Source organism: Caretta caretta, chromosome 5, assembly GCF_965140235.1.
Source record: "Caretta caretta isolate rCarCar2 chromosome 5, rCarCar1.hap1, whole genome shotgun sequence".
NCBI lineage: Eukaryota > Metazoa > Chordata > Testudines > Cheloniidae > Caretta > Caretta caretta.
The window spans coordinates 19176832-19200541 of NC_134210.1; the positions used below are offsets into that span (position 1 = coordinate 19176832).

The following is a 23710-nucleotide window of genomic DNA, read 5'->3' on the forward strand; positions in this document are numbered from 1 at the left end:
CCCGCCCGCTTTCCGTAGCCACGCCCACTGGGCCAGGGCCGCAGCCTGGGCTCAGCCAGCACCTCCGGCCGCGCAGGGGGCGGGTCCAGACCGCGGCCCTACAGCGCCCTCGAATTCGGCCCGGTACTCAGACCGCTGCAGGCGGGAGACCGGGGAGCTCAGCCTCACCCACAGCAGCCAGGCTGTGTGGGACGTAACACCGCTTGCTGCACCGCCACTTACCCCCACCCAGCCCTGGCCTGGCGGGCAGGGCCCGCTCCTCAGACGAGCGCAAGCGGGGTATAGGAAAGTCTTGGCTCGGCAACACCCTTCGCGCCCCTGGCAGGTGTCCTCGGGTGGTATTGCTATCAGCAGCACTGCGAGAGGGGCCACAGACGGCCCTGGAGAGATGGGTAGATAATCTGCACGGACAGCAACAGGGACATGGAGGCGGGATGAAGAAAGAGGAGGGTTACTGCAGTACAACGAGTGGGGTGAGATAGGCACATTTGAGTGGCTCAGGTTGATAGATAACATATTATTGGGTCCTCTATTGTAGACATAATTGAGGACGTAAGTTTTCGGGAAGGACTTAAGCGAGGAGCGGATACTTTCCCGGGCACACGGGCTCCAGCTTAGCTCCCTGAATCACAGCAGCGCATGTCTGCGGCGACGGCCCGCGGGGCATTCTGGGAGTTGTAGTCCCCGGCTCGCTCCGGAGGAGGAGGTAAACTACAACTCCCAGAAAGGAGCGAGACCTTGTGCTCCTGCGCAGTGAGTAGCCCAGCGCCATTTTGAAAGAAGTGTCGTTGTACTTTAAACTAGCGGGCGGCAACGGCGGATTACGGGCGCTGAGGGGAGCGGAGGTGGGTGCTGACTGTCCCGGCTGGGTATGCGTGCCTTAGAGGCCCCTCGGGTAGTCTCCCCGGTAGTTGTAGTCTCCCCGGCCGGAGCGGGCAGTGGGGCGGAAGGTCTCCGCGGGGGGCGGTCGTTGGGGGTCGGGGCTTGGTAACAGCCCTGCCCTCGTGTGAGGTGACCAGGTTGAGTGAGGCTGTGATTTTCAACAAGGCTTACGGGAGCTAGGTGCCTATCTTCATGGGATTTAATTCCTTTCGGCTTCTTTGAAAATCCCAGCGTCAGCCTTTAGTACTAGTCTAGGTTTCTGATCCTTCAGTAAATGTCAACCCATGGGATTGTTATAACCAAGCCAATTTAAAGGGGCTGTCTCGTAATTGCATAGACAGGAAAAGCTCTTCCAATGCCTGTCCAATGTCACCCACACCTGTAGTTGGCAGGGTTCTTTAATACACCGTTCCCAGTACTGTTGCATCTAAACTGTTCTTGACTTCCTGCAATGATAGTGCTTTTATCACTTTGATATGTTCAACTGAACCACTTGCTTATACTGTTAAAACCATTTTTACTAATCTCTTCAATTTTGTTCTATTATTTTGGGGGTTTTCTGTGCTAGCTGTGATGTCATAGACTGACATTTTGGGATGTTCCAGCTGAAGGCAGTGGTCTGGCAGACTTTAATCTCTTCATGTGCTAAATGCCCCTCTTGCTAAACCGGGGTTAGTCGGCATCTTGCAGTACCAAATGTTGTTTGGAAAAAGCTAGTTTAACAGTGTGATGTCTGCACAGCATATGAGGTGCCTTTTGCATATGAATACTCAGATTTGTTCACTTTTCTCTGTCCAGATGCAGATTTATTTTTGTTCTGTGCTTTGAATGCCTTTGTTTTTCTTGTTATTGCCTACTCATATACATGCATAAATCATAAACATTTTTTTTATTTTTGTAAAGCTATGAGGTCAGTAGCCAGATTGAATATCTGGCTTAGAGCTGAATGGAATTTGTTAGCTTTTAAATAGTGCAACTATCAAAATTGGTGAAACTCTTACTGGAAATTAATAAACATACAGATGCTTGATTTGAAAGTACAGTGTATGAGAGGACATCATGAGAGGTGATTGATTATATTTTTATTTCTTTACTCAGACTCTTCAGAAAGATGAGAAGAGATTCCATCAGTCATTTGGATAAAAGCCATGGCATGCTCGTTTGAAAAAGACAGCATTTACTTGCCTGAATCTACTGTGTCTTCTCTCCTAGCAAGCTGCAGCCTTAACAGTAGTAACTCCTACTCAAACGGCTCAATTCAATACAAAGACAAGGTATACAACTCTGCATCTCAGGCTTTAGAGGCCTATATTGAAGATTTTGATCAAAGTCTTATGTCTTCAGAAGTAAGCACTGGAAAAATCTGCATAGGTCAGAGTACTCCTAAAGATAAGTCAGCACAGTATGGTTCTGTACAAAAATACGGTATGTTTCCTGCAAATGAAGCTTAAATTGTGGTTTTGTTTAATATTTTGACATCTCTCTAAAGAGAACATCTCATGAACTGGTTCTGTCATCTTTTACATTTTCAGTCTATTCTTGTTTGTTATGTATGGCTATAGATCCTCTTATTGAAACTTTTTTAAATTCCTTTTTGGAATTTGAATCTGTCAAAAAGTCTTAACACTGATCAGTAATCTATTTGATTTAATGAATATTTACTGCATAAATTCTAGGCACATATTGTGTAATAAATGATGTTTAGGTAGTGATACTTCTCATTCTCTGTAATAGTCTTCAGTAAAAATGAATTTTTACATCTTATTAAAAATAAAACCATGTAAATTTGAAATTAGAGATGTATGGTGGAAGTGGAATAAGTCTACTACACTTCCTCACTTTCATCTCCTGTCTGTACAAGTTTTTAGGTATATAAAGGAACTGGATCTCCTGGACTGCAAACTTGGCTGGCGTGAAACTGCACTTTCATACTATGCTGTTTACTTCTTAGTTTCATATTAAAGATTAAATGAAACTTTTGTAAATAATAACTTAAGATTTGAAATCATAAGCAAATATAAGTAAAAGGTGGAATACCGCTGGAGTGGTGTATTACAGAGGCTACAGAATTTTGGTCTAATTTTAGTTGTTAGGTTTAGTGTGTTGGTGGCCTGTAATATATACAGGCACTAACTACATGATCTAGTGGTCCATTTTGGCCTTAAACTCTGTCTGAGTTTGGAATAGCTGTTATTGGCAAATACATAAATATAGTGCAAGTCTTACCACAGGAGTGAATAAAACCACTGTTTGTTCTATATATGCCACACATTTATATATGAAAGCACTGTTTTAGATCCCAATCCTGCATCACTTACTTACCTGCTTAAAACTGAGAATGTGAGTAATACCACTCACATTACTAATGCTAAAAGTGAAGATGTGCATGTTTGCAGGATTGAAGCTCTCACTTTTTAAAAAATGAAGTTTTATTAGGTCTACTTTTGTGTATCTGTTGATCTGTAGTGCCTTTAGTTACTATCAGTCCAACAGTGGTAAGCTTAGTGGAAATCAAAAATATATTTCAGGGAAATCAAATTTCAAAATAGCTTTTTGCCCGCTCCCCCGCAAAAAAGTGTTTTTTAGATCTGAGATTGAGCTCTTAGCCAAAAGCTAGTGTTAAGGATACTTTCCAGCTTTTCAACAAAACTCATCAGATTGCATATGTCACTGTGACACAATGGACTTAAATGCTATTTTAAAAATAGAAAACATGTCTGTGATACCGCATTGAATATTGCATGTCCTGGATCTTAAGCAGGTGTCATTTTATGGAAAATTCTACATTTTGGGGGAAAAGAGGAAAAAATGTTGGTAGAATGACTAAATGAGTAACTGATGTTTGGAACTAATCAGAGGCTAAGAATGTTAGAATACATCACAGTGGGGAAATAGATTTGTGGTCTGATGACACAGTCATAGGTACAGGAATAAACTTACTGCTCTGCAGTTGATTAAATATAAATCATCCCCACAATATATGATGTGCATGTCTAGAACATAATATTGTAAATCAGTGCCTAAACTTGGATCTTGACAAGGATTCAATTTCTGTTCCTAGAGTAACATCAGAATTATATAAAACTAATTTGCTAGAGCACCTGTTAGGTGCTGATGGTATTACCAGTTCAAATAGTTGGGGTTACTTGTTACTTTATCTGAACTAGAGTTTTTTGTCTGAACCATAGGCTGCACCATGACTGGGAACAAAGGTTTGTAAAGGTGTTGCATTAGCCTTTACAGCTGTGTTAGTTAACACGAGTTTATTGGCTATCAACTAATTTTAACCACTAAAAACTCTAGTCAGAAACACCTGGAGATGTGTGGGTGTGAGAGAAACCGTTTTAGTGGCATGCAGTTTGTTTATGGTTAGGTAAGGCTGATATTTTTGTTTAATAGCTTTGTGATTCTAGTGCTTGCTTAAAAACAACTTTTTCTATTTTAAAAAAATATTTCTCTTTACTTTATATACTGAAAGCACTTTACAAACTGGGCCCCCAATCCTGCACCGAGCCTCATTGATGCTTTACTGAGCATGTCTGCACGTTATACATTTGCAAGACTGGATGTGTTTAACACAGTAGATTAATATATTATGCAGTTGAAATTGGTGGAAGATTTTGGGTAGTAAAAATACCTAAAATGGAATTTGGCTAGGAAAGTAAAATACATTTTAATGATGCCATCAGAATCTCAGTTTTAGAAATCTCTTCTAAAAGACTGAATTCTGACCCTGCATATCTTGTGAGTTCTAGTACGATCACAGGTTCAGGTTCTGTAGCTGCAGGCTATTTTCTTGTCCTTTCAATTCTACTTTTTTCTTCTAATATACTTGCTGCACTTTGGGAGAGACAGGGAATCAGCTTTAATATTTGTGTATAGGTGACAGTCAGTACTCTGCCTGAAATATTACAGATGTATTAGAAAAATATCTAACCTTGAAGGCATGCCCTAAAATTGGACAAGTCTGTTTCTTTTGCTGACACTAGATCCTACAGTATTCATGTTGTAAGATTTTTTGGGGGCCAGGGACTGTCTTATGTCTGTGAGACTCCATGTGCACTTGTGGTGCTACATAATGTGATAACAGCTACAATTTACATGTGATAGCAACTTGGACACTCTCTGTAGGGTTTCAACATTTGTACATCAAAAAGTAGTTAGCTGTACTCCACTGAATGCATCTGATGAAGTGAGCTGTAGCTCACGAAAGCTTATGCTCAAATAAATTGGTTAGTCTCTAAGGTGCCACTAGTACTCCTTTTCTTTTAGCTGTATTCTGTGTCCCAATAAAACTTTAAAATTAAAAAGCTAATTGCTGAAAAGGTTTCAGTATCTTGTGAGTTCTGTGCATCCTGTAAATTGTTATTTGAAATGTATTATGGGCAAAATGGTCAGCTGTACACATGCATTACACAGATTTTTAGGTACACAAATATTTTTATATGAAAGCAATTCTTTGAAAATACAGCACTCAGCCCTGGTCTACAGTACAAACTTACGTTGGTATCTAAGTTCCCTGTAAGTTGCGCAGCCGCCTTCTTAGCGCTGCACAGATGCTTAGGGAACCCACCCGGAGAACCTGCTGCGGCTGGGGAGGGCACCCGGCCAAGGCCGGGGCGCCCCTCCCCCAACTCCAACTCTGCTGCGCTCGGACTGGCCAAAGCGTCCCTCCCCTGACCTGAATCCAGCCCTGGCCTGGACCAGCCTGGAGAGGGGTGCCCGTCCTGTGGCCCTAGCCCCGGAGCTTCTGCAGCAGGGAGGGGGCATCTTTTTCCTCCCACTCCCCGCCTCAGGTGCTGCTGCGGGGAGAGAGGGCTGTGGGAGTCCTCTGTCCCCACTGGAGCCCCCTCCTGCACCCCCAGTTGGAGCATCAAACGAAATGAGGGCTAGATCAATAATGCCTCCAATCCAGGTGATGTCTGAAATATGCTGCCATTTATAGTCCTGCACTGAAGTCAAAATACTTCTCTGAATGGTGCACCATTTTGGTTTTATGAATCAGATAAACAGCAGAAAGAAGATGCTAGATTTCCCACAAAACCACCCCCCTCTACCGTTCCACAGGCATAACATGAGTATCTTGACTCATGGGGAGTAAGACAAAAGTTTTAAATGACTTTATTTTGTTCATTTTTGCCACCAATATTTTGAGAGAAGTGGAGTCAGAATTGATCGACTATGATGCTTTGAAACATCAGTCCACAATATTCACATTGTAATTTAGTAAAAGAACTGTAATGTAAAAATGTATCTATCATAAGTTTTTCAAGTACATAGTTTTAATTTTTTTAAAATTTAGAAAAATATATAAAAACTGTTTCTCTGTTTTTCAGCTTTGGAGGACTTTAACCAGCAAGTAAAACTCAACTCCAATGCCTCACCTTTTATAAGACAAACTGTTTGTGACCCAGACTTGATTAGTCTCACCACAGATGATCTACTAGCATTTCCAGCAGATGGATCACTGCCTTTTATCCACAGGATACCTTCTGGGTCAGGGCTTCAAAGCGGGAAGTGGATTAGGAAGTCACTGAAAAAATCTCCCTTCTATGCTTATCAAACTTCCTCATTTGATGTTGAAAAAGACTTTGGTTTCCAAGACAATGGCAATGCTGTGGATAATCGAAATCACTACAGAGACATTAACAAAGAGAAACACAATGTGTATAAATCTCACAAATATAATTCTATATTTTCTAAAGAAAATGCAGGGGATTGCCTTTTTCAACAACACTCTAAGTCCATTTCTGTCAAGAATTATCCAAGGTGGCTTACTAGCCATAAGTCTGACTTGAATGTGTCGGGGATAAGTAGTATTCCTGATTTCAAGTACCCAATCTGGCTAAAGAGTCATAACCTTTTATGTGATTCAGCTAATCAAAGTTTTATTCAGACAGTTAACATACAAGATGAATTTTCCTCTTCAAAAATTTGTGAGAATCTGAAAAAATGCCATGTTGTGGATAAATTGGACTGCAGTTCTTTTGAACAAAATAGTTATCTGGATCCAGCAGGTGACAGTAAAGTATCAGGAAATTGCCGATATGTCAGACCAAGTGCAGACTTCCAACCTGGCAATGGTCTCTCAAGACAGTCCAGACAGCCATTCAGAGGTAACTGCATTACGCATGATTTGTTTTGAATGTTTCTTGAGAATGTTAAATGCAAAATGTTACCCTTTTAGTCACACATGGCAGAACATGCTCCTCTTATATTGCACAGTAAGACTATTCACACCTATTCTACGTGGGGGAGTGGTGAAAAATCCACGCTCCTGAGCGATATAGTTATACTGATGTAACTCCCCGTGTAGACAGCGCTATGCCCTCAACATCGCTACTGCCCTCAACATAGCTACTGCCGCTCGGGGAGGTGGATTAACTACAATGAGAGGTCTTCACTAAATCGCTACAGCAGCACAGTTGCACCAGTGTAGTGTTCATGAAGACAAGCCCTCAGTAAAGTTAAGGTAAATCAGCTAAAGTTCTGAAGTCAATATGTATAAATTAGTACATATTTAATCTCACCCACCCATCCAATGGGTGCTGTCATTCAGGAGTAAAGTGGGCTTAGTACACTGTAATTTAATCTGGGAGGGTTAAGGTCTGGTCTACATCCAAAATTTAGGTTGACCTAGATACGTCAGTCCACTGAGTGTGAGAAATTCATGTTGGTGAGAGACATAGTTAAGTTGACCTAAGTCCTGGTATAGACACAACTAGATCAAAAGAAGAATTCAGTCCACCTAGCTACCGCCTCTTGAGGGAGTGGATTTACTACAGAGACAGGAAAAACTTCATGGTCTAGAAAGTGTCTACTCTATGGTGCTACTGTAGCACAGCTGCAGCGCTATAGCTGTACCACTGTAGAGTCCATAATATTAACATCTCCCTAAGTTAGAGTAAACAAAGGGCACTTTACTCCTAAATGAGAGTATCCATACAGGGTTAACCCTGTTTTAACTTATGCATGTTGACTTCACACTTCTAGCTGGTTTGCCTTTGTGACCAGCCTCTGCCAGTTTCTCTCAAACAGCAGAAGCAGATACTGCACTGAGAATACCTGTGACCAGCTGCAATAGGAAAGAATGGAGGGAGCTGGACATTACTGTGCCCATTTGCGGGGTCGGGGGGAAAGGATTCAGTGCTTTATGCCTGCAGGGGGGCACAACATGGGCAGTAGCTCCCTCAACTCTTTAGGGGATGAGAAAGCCGAGCTCACCCCATAACCAGTTTGTGCCCAGTTTCCAGTCCTCCCTGGGAGCACCATGTGGAGCAGGAGCTCTTTCAATTCCCAGGTGAGGGGCAGCTTGCTGAGCTAGACTCTATTAAAAAAATCTCCCAGCATGTGGTGCCAGCAGCCCACCCCCAACAGCATTTTCCTGTTGCTAGCTAATGTGATTAGTCAGGTAGCTCAAGAGGTAGAAGTCTGCATTGCAGTGTTGAGGATTCAGCATTCACATTGCTGGTAATGTATGGTTGGGATTAGATTTATTTTTAAAAAAAAAAAAACTAGGAAATTCTATAAAATCTAATTTAAAAGCATTATTTTAGATGGCAAAGTCAAGCACTCAGAAGTTAGGAAATGTCAGCTTTACAGATGCCTGCATAACTTCAGTTTTCACCCCTTTGCGTATATCTATTATAATGCAGTTTTTAATTATATGATCACATACTCCCCCCTCCCCCCCCCCCCCCCCCCCCCCCCCCCGGACCCCTACCTCACTCAGTCCAGAGGCTAGTTGGACAGGTAGTTGAATTAGGGTTGCACATGAAAACGTAAATCTGCCACTTTCTAATTTTTGAGTGCTTGACTTTGCAATCTAACTAATGCAGGTTTTGTATGTAATTACATATGGTGTGTGTATGTGCAAGCAGAACTTCTTGAAGCGCCTATTATGTAACACTATGAAGACCTATTTGCCAGCCACTTAAGAATCCTCAGTATTGACATATATTTGATTAAATGAAAATCTTAATATCAGAGGGCTTTATAAAGTTAAGGAATCTTAAATGCTGTACTCTATAAATGAGGTATGGAAGGAAACATCCTACTGCATGGAAAGGCTGTGGCTATGTTAATTTTCCCTTCAATTCACATCTGACACAGATGGTGCAATTAAACAATAATATGCCCTACAGCAGGGATCGGCAACCTTTGGCACGTGACCCGCCAGGGTAAGCCCCCTGGCGGGCCTGGCTGATTTGTTTACCTGTCGCTTCCACAGGTTTGGCCAATCGCGGCTCCCACTGGCTGCGATTCGCTGTCCCAGGCCAATGGGGGCTGCGGGAAGTGGTGGCCAGCACATCACTTGGCCCGCACCACTTCCCGCTGCCCCCATTGGCCTGGGACGGCGAACCGCGGCCAGTGGGAGCCACGATCGGCCGAACCTGTGGAGGTGGCAGGTAAACAAACCGGCTTACCCTGGTGGGCCGCATGCCAAAGGTTGCCAGTCCCTGCCCTACAGCCACAATAAAGATCAGCAGAGGCTGATGCTGTCCCCTACTATAAAGAGGAGACAGCTGTTAGCAGGGCGTTCTTTGAGAGGGATACTCAACTTTGGAATTCTCTCTTCCCACTCCACCAGATCTGTTAATCTTCAGGGTATAATACAAGATAATCTTTTCCCCAAGTGTTGAGGTGGGTTGAAGGCTAGAGGGTTTTTGTTTATTGTAGAGGTTATTTTATGTTCTCGGATGTATTTTATGTTGGGAAGAGCGGTATTTGATTCTTTTCTGGGAACTTAGAGCTTGGAATAGAGGACTATTCTATAAAATCATATGGCAAGATTTTTAAAAATAGGTACCTAGAGTTAGTCTCATAGTTCCATATTAAGAGGCTTAATTTCATATTTAAGCAAAATTTAGGCACCACATTTTGAAAATTTTGGCAATACTGTCTGTGAAAGAGGACAGACTATTTCCAGTGTCTTACAAATCATTTAGACTAAGTCTGAACAGTATCTTGTAATAATGAAAGTGAAATTGCTGACTTGAAGAATCGTAGTGAATAGTAACTGGTGATGATGCTGTGTTGTGTTTTTAGATGACCAGATTGAGTTGCTTATCTTGAAGGCAAAGAGAACTCTAGAGTCTTCTGTTGAGAATTTATCAAGTGCTCTGAAAAATGATGGCAGCCCTTGTACAGTAGATATACTGGAAGCAGAAAGATCATGGGAAAATGTTCCAGTTGCTTTGTGAGTAAACAAAAATAACCATTAAAACAATTTGTTCTTGAAAGTGTATCATTGCCTAAGTATATGTGTTGTGTATACTGTGGATAAGTGTTTCTCAACCTATTTACCATTGTGAGTTGCATATGCAGCTCTCTGTGTTATGTGGGCCCCACACACACACACCACACGTATGGCCCTGAGGATGTCACATGGACTGCAGCTGTGTGTTGATTGGACTGCAAGCAGCCCACAGGTTGAGAACCATTGCTATAGAATATTTTAGATAAGCATGATTTTCTCACATAAAAGTGCTAAGGAAAGAGAAGGGAGTGTTTTTAGAAGATGCAGCTTGAATTGCTAAGATTTTGATATTTTATCATATGAGGTGGTACTCTACTGTCTCCTGTTCAATCATTTTATCAATTACTAGGTTTCTACTTTTCACTAAACCCACAGTGATATATTTCTGGATCCCTAGTTTTGTAAATTTTGTTAGTGCAGGAAAAGTTTTGATGTAAGGCAACACACTGTCATTTGTTTATGGAGGGAACAGTTGATAGCTGTGAAGGCTCCTGGACAGCTTCAAATATGGGTCTAGATTCTTGGACTGGGTGTTTGGAGTAGTCCTGGATGTAAAAAAAAGGATTGTCTTCTACAGGACCAAATAATTTGACCTACACTGTAGGGGAAAGTAACCTTAAATGTTTTGATGTGAAAATGAAGTTGGGGAGGATTAGCTAACCCAGGAAATGAGGGCTGTAATATAAATAGGATGTTCTGATGAGTTGTTTGAAGGAGGAGAGTGAAGATTTTTGGTGCATTGGTAATAGGGTATTGTTCCAAATATAGGGAGCAGAATGAATCCGGTATAGTGGAAAGCTATAGTAAAAAGTGTTAATATCTTATCTTCCTTCCCACTACACCCCCTCCTTTTTTAAAATGACTATGAAGGTCTTGTCTACACAGGAAAAAGTGGAACTTAATCATCAGTGGTGGAAAGAGGTGAACCCTGTCTGCACCAATCAGTACCAGTGGTGGAATTGAACTTGTGTTGAATCACATTTTGGTAGGATAGGCATCCTAGAAATGTAGGGCTGGAAGGGACCTAAAGAGGTCACCTACTCCATCCCTGCACACTGAGGCAGGGTTAAGTATACCTAGACCATCCCTGAGGGTTTGTCTAACTAGTTTTTGAAAACCTCCAATGATGGGGATTCCATACCTCCTTAAGTAACTTATTCCCTTACTTAACTGGTTAGAAAGATTTTTCCTAATATCTAACCTAACTCTCCCATGCTGCAAACTAAGCCAATTACTTCTTGTCCTACCCTCAGTGGATGTGGAGAACAATTGATCATGGTCATCTTTAAAACAACTTTTTATATATTTGAAAACTTACGTTCCCTTCCCCAGCCTCTTCTCCTCTAGACTAAACATGCCCAGTTCTTTCAACCTTTCCTCCTAGATCATGTCTTTGAAATATATTATCACTTTTATTATTCTCCTCTCTATCTCCAGTTCATTGTTTTTTTTTAAGTGTTGTGCCCAAAACTGGACATAGTACTCCAGCTGAAGGTCTCACCAGTGCCAAGTAGAGCGGAACAGTTATCTTCCATGTCTTATGTATGATACCTCTTATTACAGCCCAGCATCTTTTTCACCACAGCATCACGCTGTTGACTAAGCTTCAAATTGTGACCCACTATAACCCACAAATTCTTTTCTGCAGTGCTGCTACCTAGCCAGTTATTTCTCACTTTATATTGTGAATTTGATTTTTTTTCTTCTTCTTAAGTTCAGTACTTTGCATTTGTCTTTATTTAATTTCATCTTGTTGGTTTCAGAGCAATTCTACAATTTATCAGGATCATTCTAATCCTATCCTCTGCAACCTCTCCCAGCCTATTATCTGCATATTTTATAAGCATATGAAACATTAGTCCCAATGACATGTGAATGTATCTTATAGCAATTTGAGTTTGTAAAGCTGTTTCATACTTTCAATTGCATGTTTAACTTTTTGTTTAGCAAATCTCCAGTACCTGTACGCTGTGAGGAAGATGAGAATGCCCTACAATCCCCCAAGGCTAACATGGTTAATGAATTCCTTGAAGACTGTTTAAGTAATGACAATCAGGTAGGTTAAGTTTAATTATACCTATCTTGTAATATTTCTTGCTTATAGTAATCTTAAAGGAAATCATAAGACTTTACAGGTCTGTAAGTTGATTCTAGTGCATGTGCTAACATGGGCATCAAAAGTACATAAGACCAATAAATAGTAGCATGAGGAACACTTGTAATTGGTTTCTGTTTTAGCTTTAATAATGAGTTAACAGCAAAAGGAAAAATTGTAATGGCTTTAAATGGTCACATAATTCTAATGATTAAACCCTACATTCTGACCTTTCCATGATCAAGGATTGCAATAAATAGCAGTTGGTCTTAACCTATTTTGATGATAGTAATTGTTTCATTACTTGCTTGAATTTTCTATCCTATATTTTAATGTTTTTCCTATCTGAAGTAACTAATGGCGGTATCATTATCCATATAAATATCTGATCCTACTAATCTCTTAGCTTCAGTAATAGCTTTTGTCAATCAGTTGAGTTCCACAGCTTGGTTATATATTGTTTTTCCTCTTGTATTAGCTTTATTGTTGCCTTTTAATTAAACTAAATATTTCAGTCTACCTCCTCTAGACCAGTAGTGCTCAACCTTTCCAGACCACTGTACCCCTTTCATGAGTCTGATTTGTCTTGTGTAGCCCCAAGTTACACCTCATTTAAAAAGTACTTTGCTTACAAAATCAGACATAAAAATACAAAAGTGTCACAGCACAATATTACTGAAAAATTGTTAACTATTGTAAAAATGAGAGAGTAATAAAATAAATCAATTGGACTACTAATATTGTACTTGCATTTCAGTGTATAGTATAAACAAATAATTCTGTATAAAATTTTAGTTTGTACTGACTTCACTGGTGCTTTTTATGTAGCCTGTTATAAAACCAGGAAAATATCTAGATGAGTTGATGTACCCCCTGGAAGACTTCCATGTACCCCCATGGGTACACATACCCCCGGTTGAGAACCACTGCTCTAGATCATTATTTTGTATAGTTTCCCTTCATATTCATCTCTTCACTAAAGAAAACATTCCTGATGTTTTCAGTCTCACTTTTGTTAACTGAACCCTTTCTATTTTTTGTTTCCTAACACAGTGTTAATAATAAATGTTCTGTATATAAATAAGTTCTTGTATTAGTAATCAAGTTAGCGAGATCATTATATTCCATGTTGGTATATACAGCATTTTGCCATTTACAAAACAGTTTATGGATTCCAAGGTCAGAAGTGGGACCTTCGTGATCTCCTGTATAATACAGTCCAGAGAACTTCTCCAAAATAATTCCCAGAGCATATCTTTTAGAAAAACATCCAATCTTAATTTAAAAATGGTCAGTGATGAAGAATCCATGCTGACCCCTGGGAAGCTATTCCAATTGTTAATTAGCCTGACTATCAAAAATTTATGTGTTGTTTCCAATTTGAATTTGTCTAGCTTCAACTTTCAGCCATTGAATCATGTTATAGTGATATTAGGAATTTACATTAGAAACTATACTAACATATATTTGTATTTCACTGTGTGCTTGCATTTAAGAAATAAATAAAGGTTTTCTACAAAACGTTCCCAACTACACATGTTTTTCACTGACGTTTTAAGGACACATGTAGAGCTTTTCTTTTGCGGGGGGGGAGGTTATGTTCTAGCTTTTGTGACTTTAACAACTCCCAACATTCCTTTTTGGAATCTCTGAAAAAAGAACACCTTCATGTTGTTTTATATGACCAGGTCTTTCCTAAATCATTTTCTTTACAAAGTTTCATGTAAAGATTATATCTATTACTCTTGGGGGAATTCTGCTCCCAAAAATTTAAAATTCTCCATATTTTAGTTGTCAAAATAACACTCAATAATAATGCCAGTTTGAATTATTTTGGTAATTTATTTCAAAATACCTATCCGCAACTGTCTGTAACAGTACAGACACAAAAAAAATAGAGTTGAGGAAACCCCTACAACAACTCAGTTCTTGTTTCTCTTCTCCCTCCCCCCAGAGCCCAGTAGGGGGGCCAGGCACCCACACCCCCTCCCCTCCCCCCCCCCCGCCCAGCTTCAGGATTTCCCCCAGCCCAGACACTCACATGCACCCCCTGTGCCCGACCCCTCAGAGTTCAGCCGTGGCCAGACACCTCCGCCAGTCCAGACATACCTACCCCTCTCCCCCAGAGCCCAGGGATCTAGAGAGAGAAATAGCCTGATGCTGGGTCCTGGGTTTGTGTGGAGTTTCCTACATGCCGCTTCCTTCCTTCAGGGCATGTTGAAAATTGCAGTTGCCGGGATCCCTCTAGTGCTCTCCCCACAGCAGTGTCTTCTACTTGCAAGCTGTGCTGTGCTGGGTCCAGTAACCCCTAGTGGTAGCCAGCAGCTCTCCAGCCTATTTTCCTCTGTGGAGGAAAAGGAAATTCTGCACAAAACATTTTAATTTCTGCACAAATTGTGCATGCTCAGTGGCACAGAATTCCCCCACAAGTAAGTATCTGTACCGAACTGGTACCTTACACAAGAGGAAGGTGCCGTGGTCTTTGAGAAGACCATCTTCCTGGTTTGTTAGTTTCTTTTGACCCAACACTCCCTAACATGGAAAGAATTGGTTAAGATTAGGTTAAATATATCAAATCTTTATATATCCTAGGTGACTCTTAAAGATCTATAATTTGATTTGATCCTCGGTTAAGTAGTACCCAGTGATAACTTATACTGTGGGCTTATATGCACATGCTATTACCAGCTACACAAACATATCCACTTCGAAAAAAGCTAGGACAGTTTTTTCCAAGCAGGTGTCCCTGTTCTGGTGTTCAAATGTCCTGTTAAGGAGACAAAAAGAATAAAATTTCTTAGAAAAAGTATCTGCTCTTTAGTTTGCTTGTCTGTGAAGCTTCAGAGTCAGTTAGCAACTGTAGTTTGGGGAGCCAGGCAACATCTTCTGGCTTGGGTACTGACGTTCTCAGGCTGCAATGTCTCCATCTACTTTCTTTGGAAGGGGAAGTAGAAGTTGTGATGGATATTGCAATCCCATGCAGTATCTTTGGGGGCTACTGTATCAAATTTATGAATGGCTTATGTACGATTGTATTCTACTCCATAGGGCAGGGTTACCACAAATAGGCTACTACCTAAAAGCAGTGTGGGGTGATTACCCTGAAGATTGTTAAATAACTCTGGAGAAACACCACCTGGTGTTCGCGTATACTGATTCAAAGTTGGCTTTCCAGAGTCTCAGACAAAGAAAGGGCTTTTGGTATAAAAAGTTGAGCTTGAATTGTTATGGGGCCGCCTTTCTGCAAGCAAATGGATAGGACCTTTTGTTCAAGGGGAGCCCTAACCCTTCCAGAAGCACTGGAAAGACGGTGGCCTACTAGACTGCCAGAAGACTAATGGGTAACTCCTGGTGTGTTTAAATCTGTTTATTTTTAATATTTTCTCAGTAATACTTTACCTTAAGAATAAATGTGCTTGCCTAGGATGAGCTGTGTGGTAACTTGTAACTCCTGGCAATATGCTGTTCAGAGTTCTCAGAGAGAGAGCAACACGCAGACATTCGCTGTTAGACTGGTTTGCTGGGTATATCCAACTGTAAGGCAGGGATCTATGAAGCCTTAAAACCCTTGGTCAGAAAGTAGTGGGGCAGGAGTTCCTGATCAGAGATAAGTGATAGCTGGAGACCTAGCACCTAACTTGACACTCCTGGATTGGACTACGGAGGGAGGGGATGCAGGTGCAGTTACCCTGAAACTGTGCAATAGGAATATCCGCCTTCGAGTTGTCATTGTGGTGAACTTCTTCCTCATTTATCTGGTCTCTTATGAGTGAAACTTGGGCTGGTATTATCCCATAGGCCCTTACCTGTAATTATCTGATCGGATCAGAGGATCACAAGATTGTCACCCCAACTGCATTGCCCAATCATGAGTAAGTGATATCAGTCTGACTCTGGGTCCACTTTTGCGATTCTCCTTTTAGGGCACTGTTTCTTAGTCACACCCATGAGTCTGTTTTTTCCAAATAAATAACATTGAGGAAATAACTGGAGATGTTCTCAACCCCCTGAAGAGTCTCCGCTGTTCACCTGAAACACTGGAGTCTGTTCCTGGTCATAATTTATTACCAACTGTCCTATGACTTACAAAAGTGCACAAATACAAAAGTAGTTCCTTACCCATTTATATGCTTCTACGTCCCCAAGGCGGACAAGGCCTTATAAATAAAATAATTTGCAGAACTGTCACCGTTTGGGGAACTGGGTAAAAGTTTATTTCACTCTATCAAAGATTAAAGTCAAGCTGCTTCAAAGATACTTATTGAATTCATTAACAAACTTATTAAAAATACTGGAGGTCTACATTACTATATGCCTGTATGTGCTAAATCTTTGCTTTCCTGCCCCCCTCCACCCTGGAAACAAAAAATCTGGAGTGAGGAGGCCTTTTTTTTAAGGAATTCTCATGCTATCAGAGAATTCTAATGTCATTTGAAATACTGATAATATTGTATTTAAAGTTTATAGCGCACGATTAATCATTCTTAAACAATTAGTCTAACATATAAACTTATTTTAACAATTACACAATTTCAGCAAAATAACTATTTTTCTGCATAGCCTCATCTGTCTCAAGGTCTTCTGCCACTAGTATTGGCAGAGGTCTTACAATTCTTTGAGCAAAATTTGAGTGTGTGGATGAAGAGACAGAGCTTCTACTGTAACCTCGCACCTCACAGTTCTTAGGAGTAACATCATATGAAGCGGGGGGGAGGGGAAGTGAGTTCACAGGATGCAGGGCCAGCCTTAGGGATAGGAGTATATAAACTGGACTCCGAATATGTGTGTCTTATTGATGGAATATAAAATCTGAAGTGTCATGGATTACCATTTCCTCCTCGTCTTTTTTGTCTAGCAGAGTCGCAAAATTGGAATCCCGGGGAAGAAAGTTCCTCTAAAAGCATCAACCATCTCAACATTTGACCCGTAGCTTGGGGGTGTTAGACCCGCGATTGAGGTCTCCCTATGGGCTGGGGAGCAAGCAGATACCGGACACAGTGTTAGTATATAATACTCTAAATGCTCTTTATTGATTACAAAACAAACCTTATTCACTCCACCTTCACACCCCAAACATAGTATACAGAGTCCAAAGGTCAGAATGGTCCTGATGGTCAGTCAAGGTTCCTTCCATCAGGATAAGATCAGAAGATGCGGGGAGCCGATGAAAACCACACCTATATCCACACGGGTCTCTGGATCAATAAGTAATTCTGATTTGCAGAAATCATAGGCATCCATTTATAGTCCATTCCTTTGTGTCATCAGTTCTTTGCCTTTGTTTACTAGGCCTTCTACCTGCACAAAATTCCAAAGAGACAATGTTGGGTGGGCCGCCGTGATCCAAGTCATGCCATTTCCTACAATTCTTACACAATTTTATAATCAGTCCAGCTGGTGTTATTTCCTTTTCTGATGATTTTCCATATTTTTCTTGAAACATAAGATTGTTTTTGCAGAAAGAGTTCTAATAGTCCTTGACCTTAAGTCCTTGCTTCGATTGCTAACTTGCAACGCACGCATTCATGTCTGGCACGCATCGTTCATACCTCCATGACCTATACATATTACATGGATATATGAATCACTGTGTGTGTGTGTGTATATATACATATATATCTCCCAACATTCCCCCCTCTTGATACAATAATTAATGGCATTAATCATGTATCATTTTATAATTTAGCAAGCAATTCAATTTTATTGATCACTTGCTCTAAAACTTCTTGTCGCTTTCTTATTCCATTTTCCACTCTCTTAAGTTCTGTTAGTAACTCCCTTATCCACTGGGTAACTGATACCTCCCCTTCTGGGTACAATAAAGGACTCCACAATCTCCTAGCCAGTACCCAATTGATCACTAGTTCGGATTGCCACCAACACCATTGGGCAATTTATCGACCCAGTCTTTGCCAGTTTCTTGTACTACTTTACATAGAGCTTATTTAATAGTTTGATTCATCCTTTCTTCTCTCCCTGATGATTGAGGCTGATAGGGAATATGTAGTTGTTGCTTTATTCCTAAGGCTTTTAATAAACTTTTAATTAGGCCACATTTTGTAAGAGGAATATTATCTGAATCAATTACTTTTGGAATTCCATATCTACTAAACACTACTTGCACAACTTTTTGGCAGTGATTTCTGCAGTATGTTTTCTGGTGGGAATTGCCTCCACCCATCCAGAAAAGGAATATACTATCACTAACAAATATTTATTTCCCCCCTTGGGTCTTAGGCAATTTATCAGTATAATCAACCTGTATTCTACTCCGTGGCCCCACAATTCTTTGGTGTAACAAGAGTCCCGAATTCGGTGGTCTATTTCTGTCTGTTGCACACCTTATGCAATTTTTAACAACGTTTTCTACATGCTTTCACACCTTGGGCCATATTCCAATTTGTTTTATTTTAAAGAGAGTATTCTCTATTCCTTGGTGGGCCATAGAGTGACACAGGTTTTTAATCTCTTCTCTTTGAAGTTTGTCAGGTACACACTACCTCTCCTGTTTTCTTATTCACCACATATCCACCTTGTATATTCCAGTTTCCCCATCTTTCCTCAGGTTTAACCTCCTGTTTTAAGGCTTGACTACTAACTACCATAACTCCCAAAGGTTCCTTTACTGCTAATTTAGTTAAAGCATCCGCTTTATCAGTCCAATATTTTTCATTCCCTTTTGGCTTTTGATGACCTTTAATATGTCTTGCTCTTAATTTTCCTGGGTGTGTTTTCAACTAATTATAGGTATATATTCCAATCCTCTTTTTGGACCAAATTTTTCCCCTCAGCTGTTTCCCAGTGATCTTTTTCTAAATCCCAATCCAGTATAACAGTCCTTGTACCACAAAGTCTGAATCCAAATAGACATAAAGACAGTCTGCAAAATTATTTTTCTGTGTAATCAGATCATTAAGAGCTCTGACCTCTGCTCCCTGAACTGAGGTCATGCTCCTAGAACCAGAAATTGTTTCCCCATCAATTTGTACAGCTGTATAGTCCGTATATTTCTTAGTGTTCTCATGGTATGAACTACCATCTGTAAACCAAACCTCTTTTTCTCCAAGGTTTAACATTTCATGTACCAGGGTTGCTTCTTCAGCTAACTTTGGTTCAGTTTCTGGAAGTGGGCATTCATGCTCCTCTCCTTTCATCAGGAGACCATATGGTAGCATCATTGCTTGTTTGTTATTCTCATATGTAACATCTCTGCTAGTTAACATCAAGGTCCATTGGGCCATCATGATATGTGATACTGCTTTTCCCTGCAGTTTTCCTGATTAAAATATACTTCAGGGGAGAGTCAGGTGTTGGTATTATAACAGGGACTGTGCCAGTCGTCAAATCAAAAGCTTCAATGGCCCTGTAGCGAAGTGACTCCTCACCGGTGCGGTGCCTCCTGCTGGTCATCTGGGAATTAGCTCTTTTCCAGTGTACAGAGTGCCCTCTGCAGGCCAGTGTCTCGCCTGCCGCTGGCCCCGTGTCCCCCCAGACTCGGGTGCCCTTTACCTCACGGTTCTGCCCCAGCAGTACCCCCACACTCTGGGTCTCCCCTCCCAGGGGAACCCCCAACCCCCTAAGCCCACCTCACTTCAGTGACTACTGTCAGTCATCATCTAGCCCCCTTTTACTGGGGCAGAATGCAGTCTGTAATGGCCACTTATCATTGGCAAGGGGTTAGGACCAGCTGCCTCTGCCTATTCCCAGGCTGCACCTGTGTAGCCTCAGTACCTTTATAGGCCTTCACCAAGACCTGTAGCCTGGGGGTTTACCAGGCTGGAGTTCCCTAGCTCCCTTGCCCTATTCCCCAGCACTGTTCTGCTTCAGGTACTTTCCTTTCAGGCAGCTAGCCCTTCCCACTCCAGGGCTAGAGTGAGACTCCTCCAGCTTCTGGCCCACAGCCCTCCTGTCAGGACCAGCTGGGCCCTAATTGAGCTGGCCACAGCTGTGGTCAACTACTCCCTTAACTGTTTTCACTCTTTTTCCCAGCCGCAGCCCTCTGCAGGGCTGCTTTTATCCCGTTCTGCAGGAGTAGGGCAGCTGCCCCACTACAGACCCACACAGCAGCTAAACATTCTTTTTCACAGATCCCAAACTGCTGCTCTGTAGGGGTTAATTTTCTAGACTCATGTGCTACCGGTATTAACTTTCTGTCAGTTTCTTGCATCAGTACGGCTGCTAGACTTCATTGGGTTGCTGCCAGCTTAATCACAAATGGCTTGTTTATTTCTGGGAATTTCAATGCTGGAGCTTGCATCAAGGCTTGTTTTAAATTACAGAAAGCTTTTTCTTGTTCAGGCCCCTGCTCCCATTCTACTTTATTTTTTAGTAGACGCCACAAGGGTCCAGTTATAGTGGCAAAATTCCAGCAGTTTCCTTAAATAGTTAAACCCTCCTAACATCACCCTCAATGTATGAGAATCCTCTGGCCTTGGTAAATTCATTAATGATTTCACCTTTTGTTGATCTACCTGAATTCCTTGTTCCCCTAGGGTCACCCCCAAACAATTCACTCTCCTTTGCACTAGTTGGGCTTTCTCTTTATTAGTCTTGAAACCCGTTTCCTGGATGAGTTTCAACACTTTCAGTCCGCTCAGTCACCTCCTCTTCTACTTATGAGGTGACACCTCCTCATCTTCACCACCTCCCCATCTACAGGTGAGGTGACATTCTCCCAGTCCTCTTTGGATAATTGATCCAGTGTTCACACCTCCCCTCAATTTCAAATACCTCTAAGTGATATTCCGAATCACATCTACTCCTTTCTTCTGCTTTTTACTCCTCACCTCCTCTTGCTGAATTTCAAAGGGCAAAATGGATGGAGTTGATTAATGTATACTCATCTGCGTTGTTCATCCAAAGGAGGAGCAGCACAGGAACCAGCAAACAATGGTGAAAACAGGAGTTTGAGTGGAGATCTGTTGTTGGAAAAAGGAGACAGGCCCCTGTTCCTTGGGGGCAGTGAATGAGTTCTTGAGAGTATGTCTTTGCTCGGTGGTTTGTTTTCAGTTTGTAAAGTTTGGTAGGGAGCAGAGTGTTGAGACAAGCAGAGCATTAGATGATAGCTAGGCAAGCCTTACCTTCAGTCAAGGTTTAGCTGTGATCTAATGCTCTGCTTCTCTCAACACACACACACACACACACAAACATGGTTCTCTCAACAAACATATAAAGGCAGCCAACTGGCTAACCAGAGGCAGAGGAGCCATCAAACGGAGCTGTGAAAACTGGAGAGTTATAGTGGGTGTTTGGGGGAGGGCGTGTCTAGCGTGTGTGTGTGGTTTTTTGTTCTGCTTGTTGTTTATGGGAGCTTAGGAGGCTATGACAGCTACAAAGACCTAAAGAATGGAAGAAACATGAAGACAACTTGGTGTGAAAGCTGCAGGATGTACATCATTCTGGAGAGGGTACCTGAAAAGTGCTTCGTTTGTATGAAGTGCCGCTTGATAGATCTGATGGAAGTGAGGATCTGAGGTTTGGTGGTGCAGCTAGAAATAATGGTTGAGTGTAGAAGGGGATTTGAGCAGATGATGAAGGGAAAGAGAGAGGAGGCTGAAGGGAAAACTCAAGACTTGAAGATGCATTCTGGACAAGAATACTTAGAGGATAAACTTTTCCTTTATAAATCAAAATTAAAAAAAATTCCTCTCATCTTTCAACTATAGTAATCTGAAAGTGTTACTTGTTAACAAAAGTAGGCAAATAATTTTCAAACAGAGGTGATATTTGTTCTTAAGCTACTGATGTCCATTCTAAAAGTAAACATTCAAAATTAGAAAATGTGAAAATTCACAGTTCAGGTTCTAAACAACTCTTTTCCAAGGTGTTTGCTTTCCAAGTGTTGGGGAACATATGGTGTGCGTGTTATGGGTGAATGTGGGATTGAGTTTGGCTCTGGATTTATCGTATTTTTATTAAAATTGATATTTGGAGTTGTCAGCTAAGAATTTTTGTGTGTTCCCAGCTATGTTCATTATTAGTGTAACATCTATCAAATAAAATCAAGACCTACTAAAAGCATGATCTCTCTACCAAATTGCTGTCAGACAAATTCCTATATTCCTTTATCGTTTCTAGACCTGATTCCACCTCGTGGGAATGTCTACACTGCAATTACACACCCGTGGTTGGCCCATGTCAGTAGGCTTGTACTATGGGGCTGTATAATCGTAGTGTAAATGTTCAGGCTCCGGCTGGTGCTCGGACTGTGGTACCCCACAAGTTGGGAGGGTCCCAGAGCCTGGGTTCCAGCCCAAATCCAAATACCTACACCACAATTAAACAGCCCCTTGGCCAACCCCTGCAAACCCGGGCCAGCTGTGAGTGTTTAACTGCAGTGTAGACATACCCTCTGTTACTCAAGATCTACTGCACTGTATCTATGTTGGTTCCATGGGCTACAGTGCCATACAATTGATGTAGTGGGGAATGAGGCCCTCTATATGCTATTTCTATAGACTGATAAAAAAGTAGTGGAAAATCCACATAGGTCACAACTATCAAATTGTCCTAAAGAAAAATTAAAAGTAGCAGGTCTGATTTTTAAAATATTATAGCTCTTGTTTTATTTCTGCTTTTTGGTTTTAGGAAAATACCTTTTCTGGCGGTAACCACCATGGGCCAGTTGAAGCTTTAAAGCTAATGTTGTTCAACCTACAAGCAGTTCATGAAAGCTTTAACCAGAATAAAACTGCTGAACAAAATGATGAATTTAAAAAAGTAAGCAATCAGTTTCTTTTTTACATTGGGTCTTATTGATATTAATATCCTGTCTAATTTTTCTGTGGGACTGTACTTGTAAAGGCTAGAATTCCAGCCAGCATACAAAAATGTGACCACAGTTACCCATATTCATTCAAGTTGGAGATAAAGACCTATTTTGTCTTCTAGTCCATATACTTGACAATGTAGTATTGTTCCCTAAGTAGCTTTTCTACTTTCTATCCAGTCTACTATAACTCTGTCACAAATGGTAGAACTCATACCAGTTCTGTTGAGAAAACCTAATGGAGCTCCATGTTAGGAAGTTTTTTCCTGTTACTCAGTATTCAGCCTACAATTCCCCTCTAATTTCTAACCACTTCTCATAGTCCCTTGGACCACCCTAAATCGTTTTTTCTCTCTCTCTCTCCTCCCCTTGGTGTTAACAGGGTACAAATATCTGAAGAGTGTAAACAAGCCCTTCCTTTGTTATAAGTTAGGCATGTTGTACATACTATTTCAGTGGTTTTCGATCAGTGTTCTGCAGACCCCTGGGGAAACTTAAGATTTCCAAAGGGGTCCACGCTTCAATTCAAAAATTTGTAGTGGTTTGCTTTTAATCTTTTCCCATAAAGGCCCCAGTTCAGGAAAGCACTTAAACACATTTAAACCTATTAAAATCAAAGGGACTTAAGCATGTATTTAACACTAAGCACATGCCTAGTGCCTTATTGAATTAGGATGTACATAAGCATGATCTTAAGCATGTTCTT

General features: G+C 41.1%; 1 protein-coding gene across 7 annotated transcripts in view; it reads left to right on the forward strand.

The window, feature by feature from the left end:
• The first annotated feature begins 51 nt into the window (after positions 1–51).
• Positions 52–23710, forward strand: part of C5H18orf54 (chromosome 5 C18orf54 homolog) — a 29122-nt gene continuing 5463 nt past the window's right edge. The window contains exons 1-7 of one of the 7 annotated variants that reach the window (XR_007356638.2): positions 743–845; positions 1981–2307; positions 6219–6998; positions 9931–10081; positions 12089–12197; positions 17092–17235; positions 22824–22931. Coding sequence is in view for 5 of the 7 variants with exons in the window: in XM_048849830.2 (XP_048705787.2) it covers positions 2031–2307; positions 6219–6998; positions 9931–10081; positions 12089–12197; positions 22824–22955 (1449 nt within the window). In the remaining 2 variants the exon portion in view is untranslated. Of the gene's footprint in view, positions 474–742; positions 870–1980; positions 2308–6218; positions 6999–9930; positions 10082–12088; positions 12198–17091; positions 17236–22823; positions 22956–23710 lie in introns of those variants that run through there. The other 6 variants (XR_007356639.2, XM_048849830.2, XM_048849834.2 and 3 more) reach the window with 6 other exon arrangements.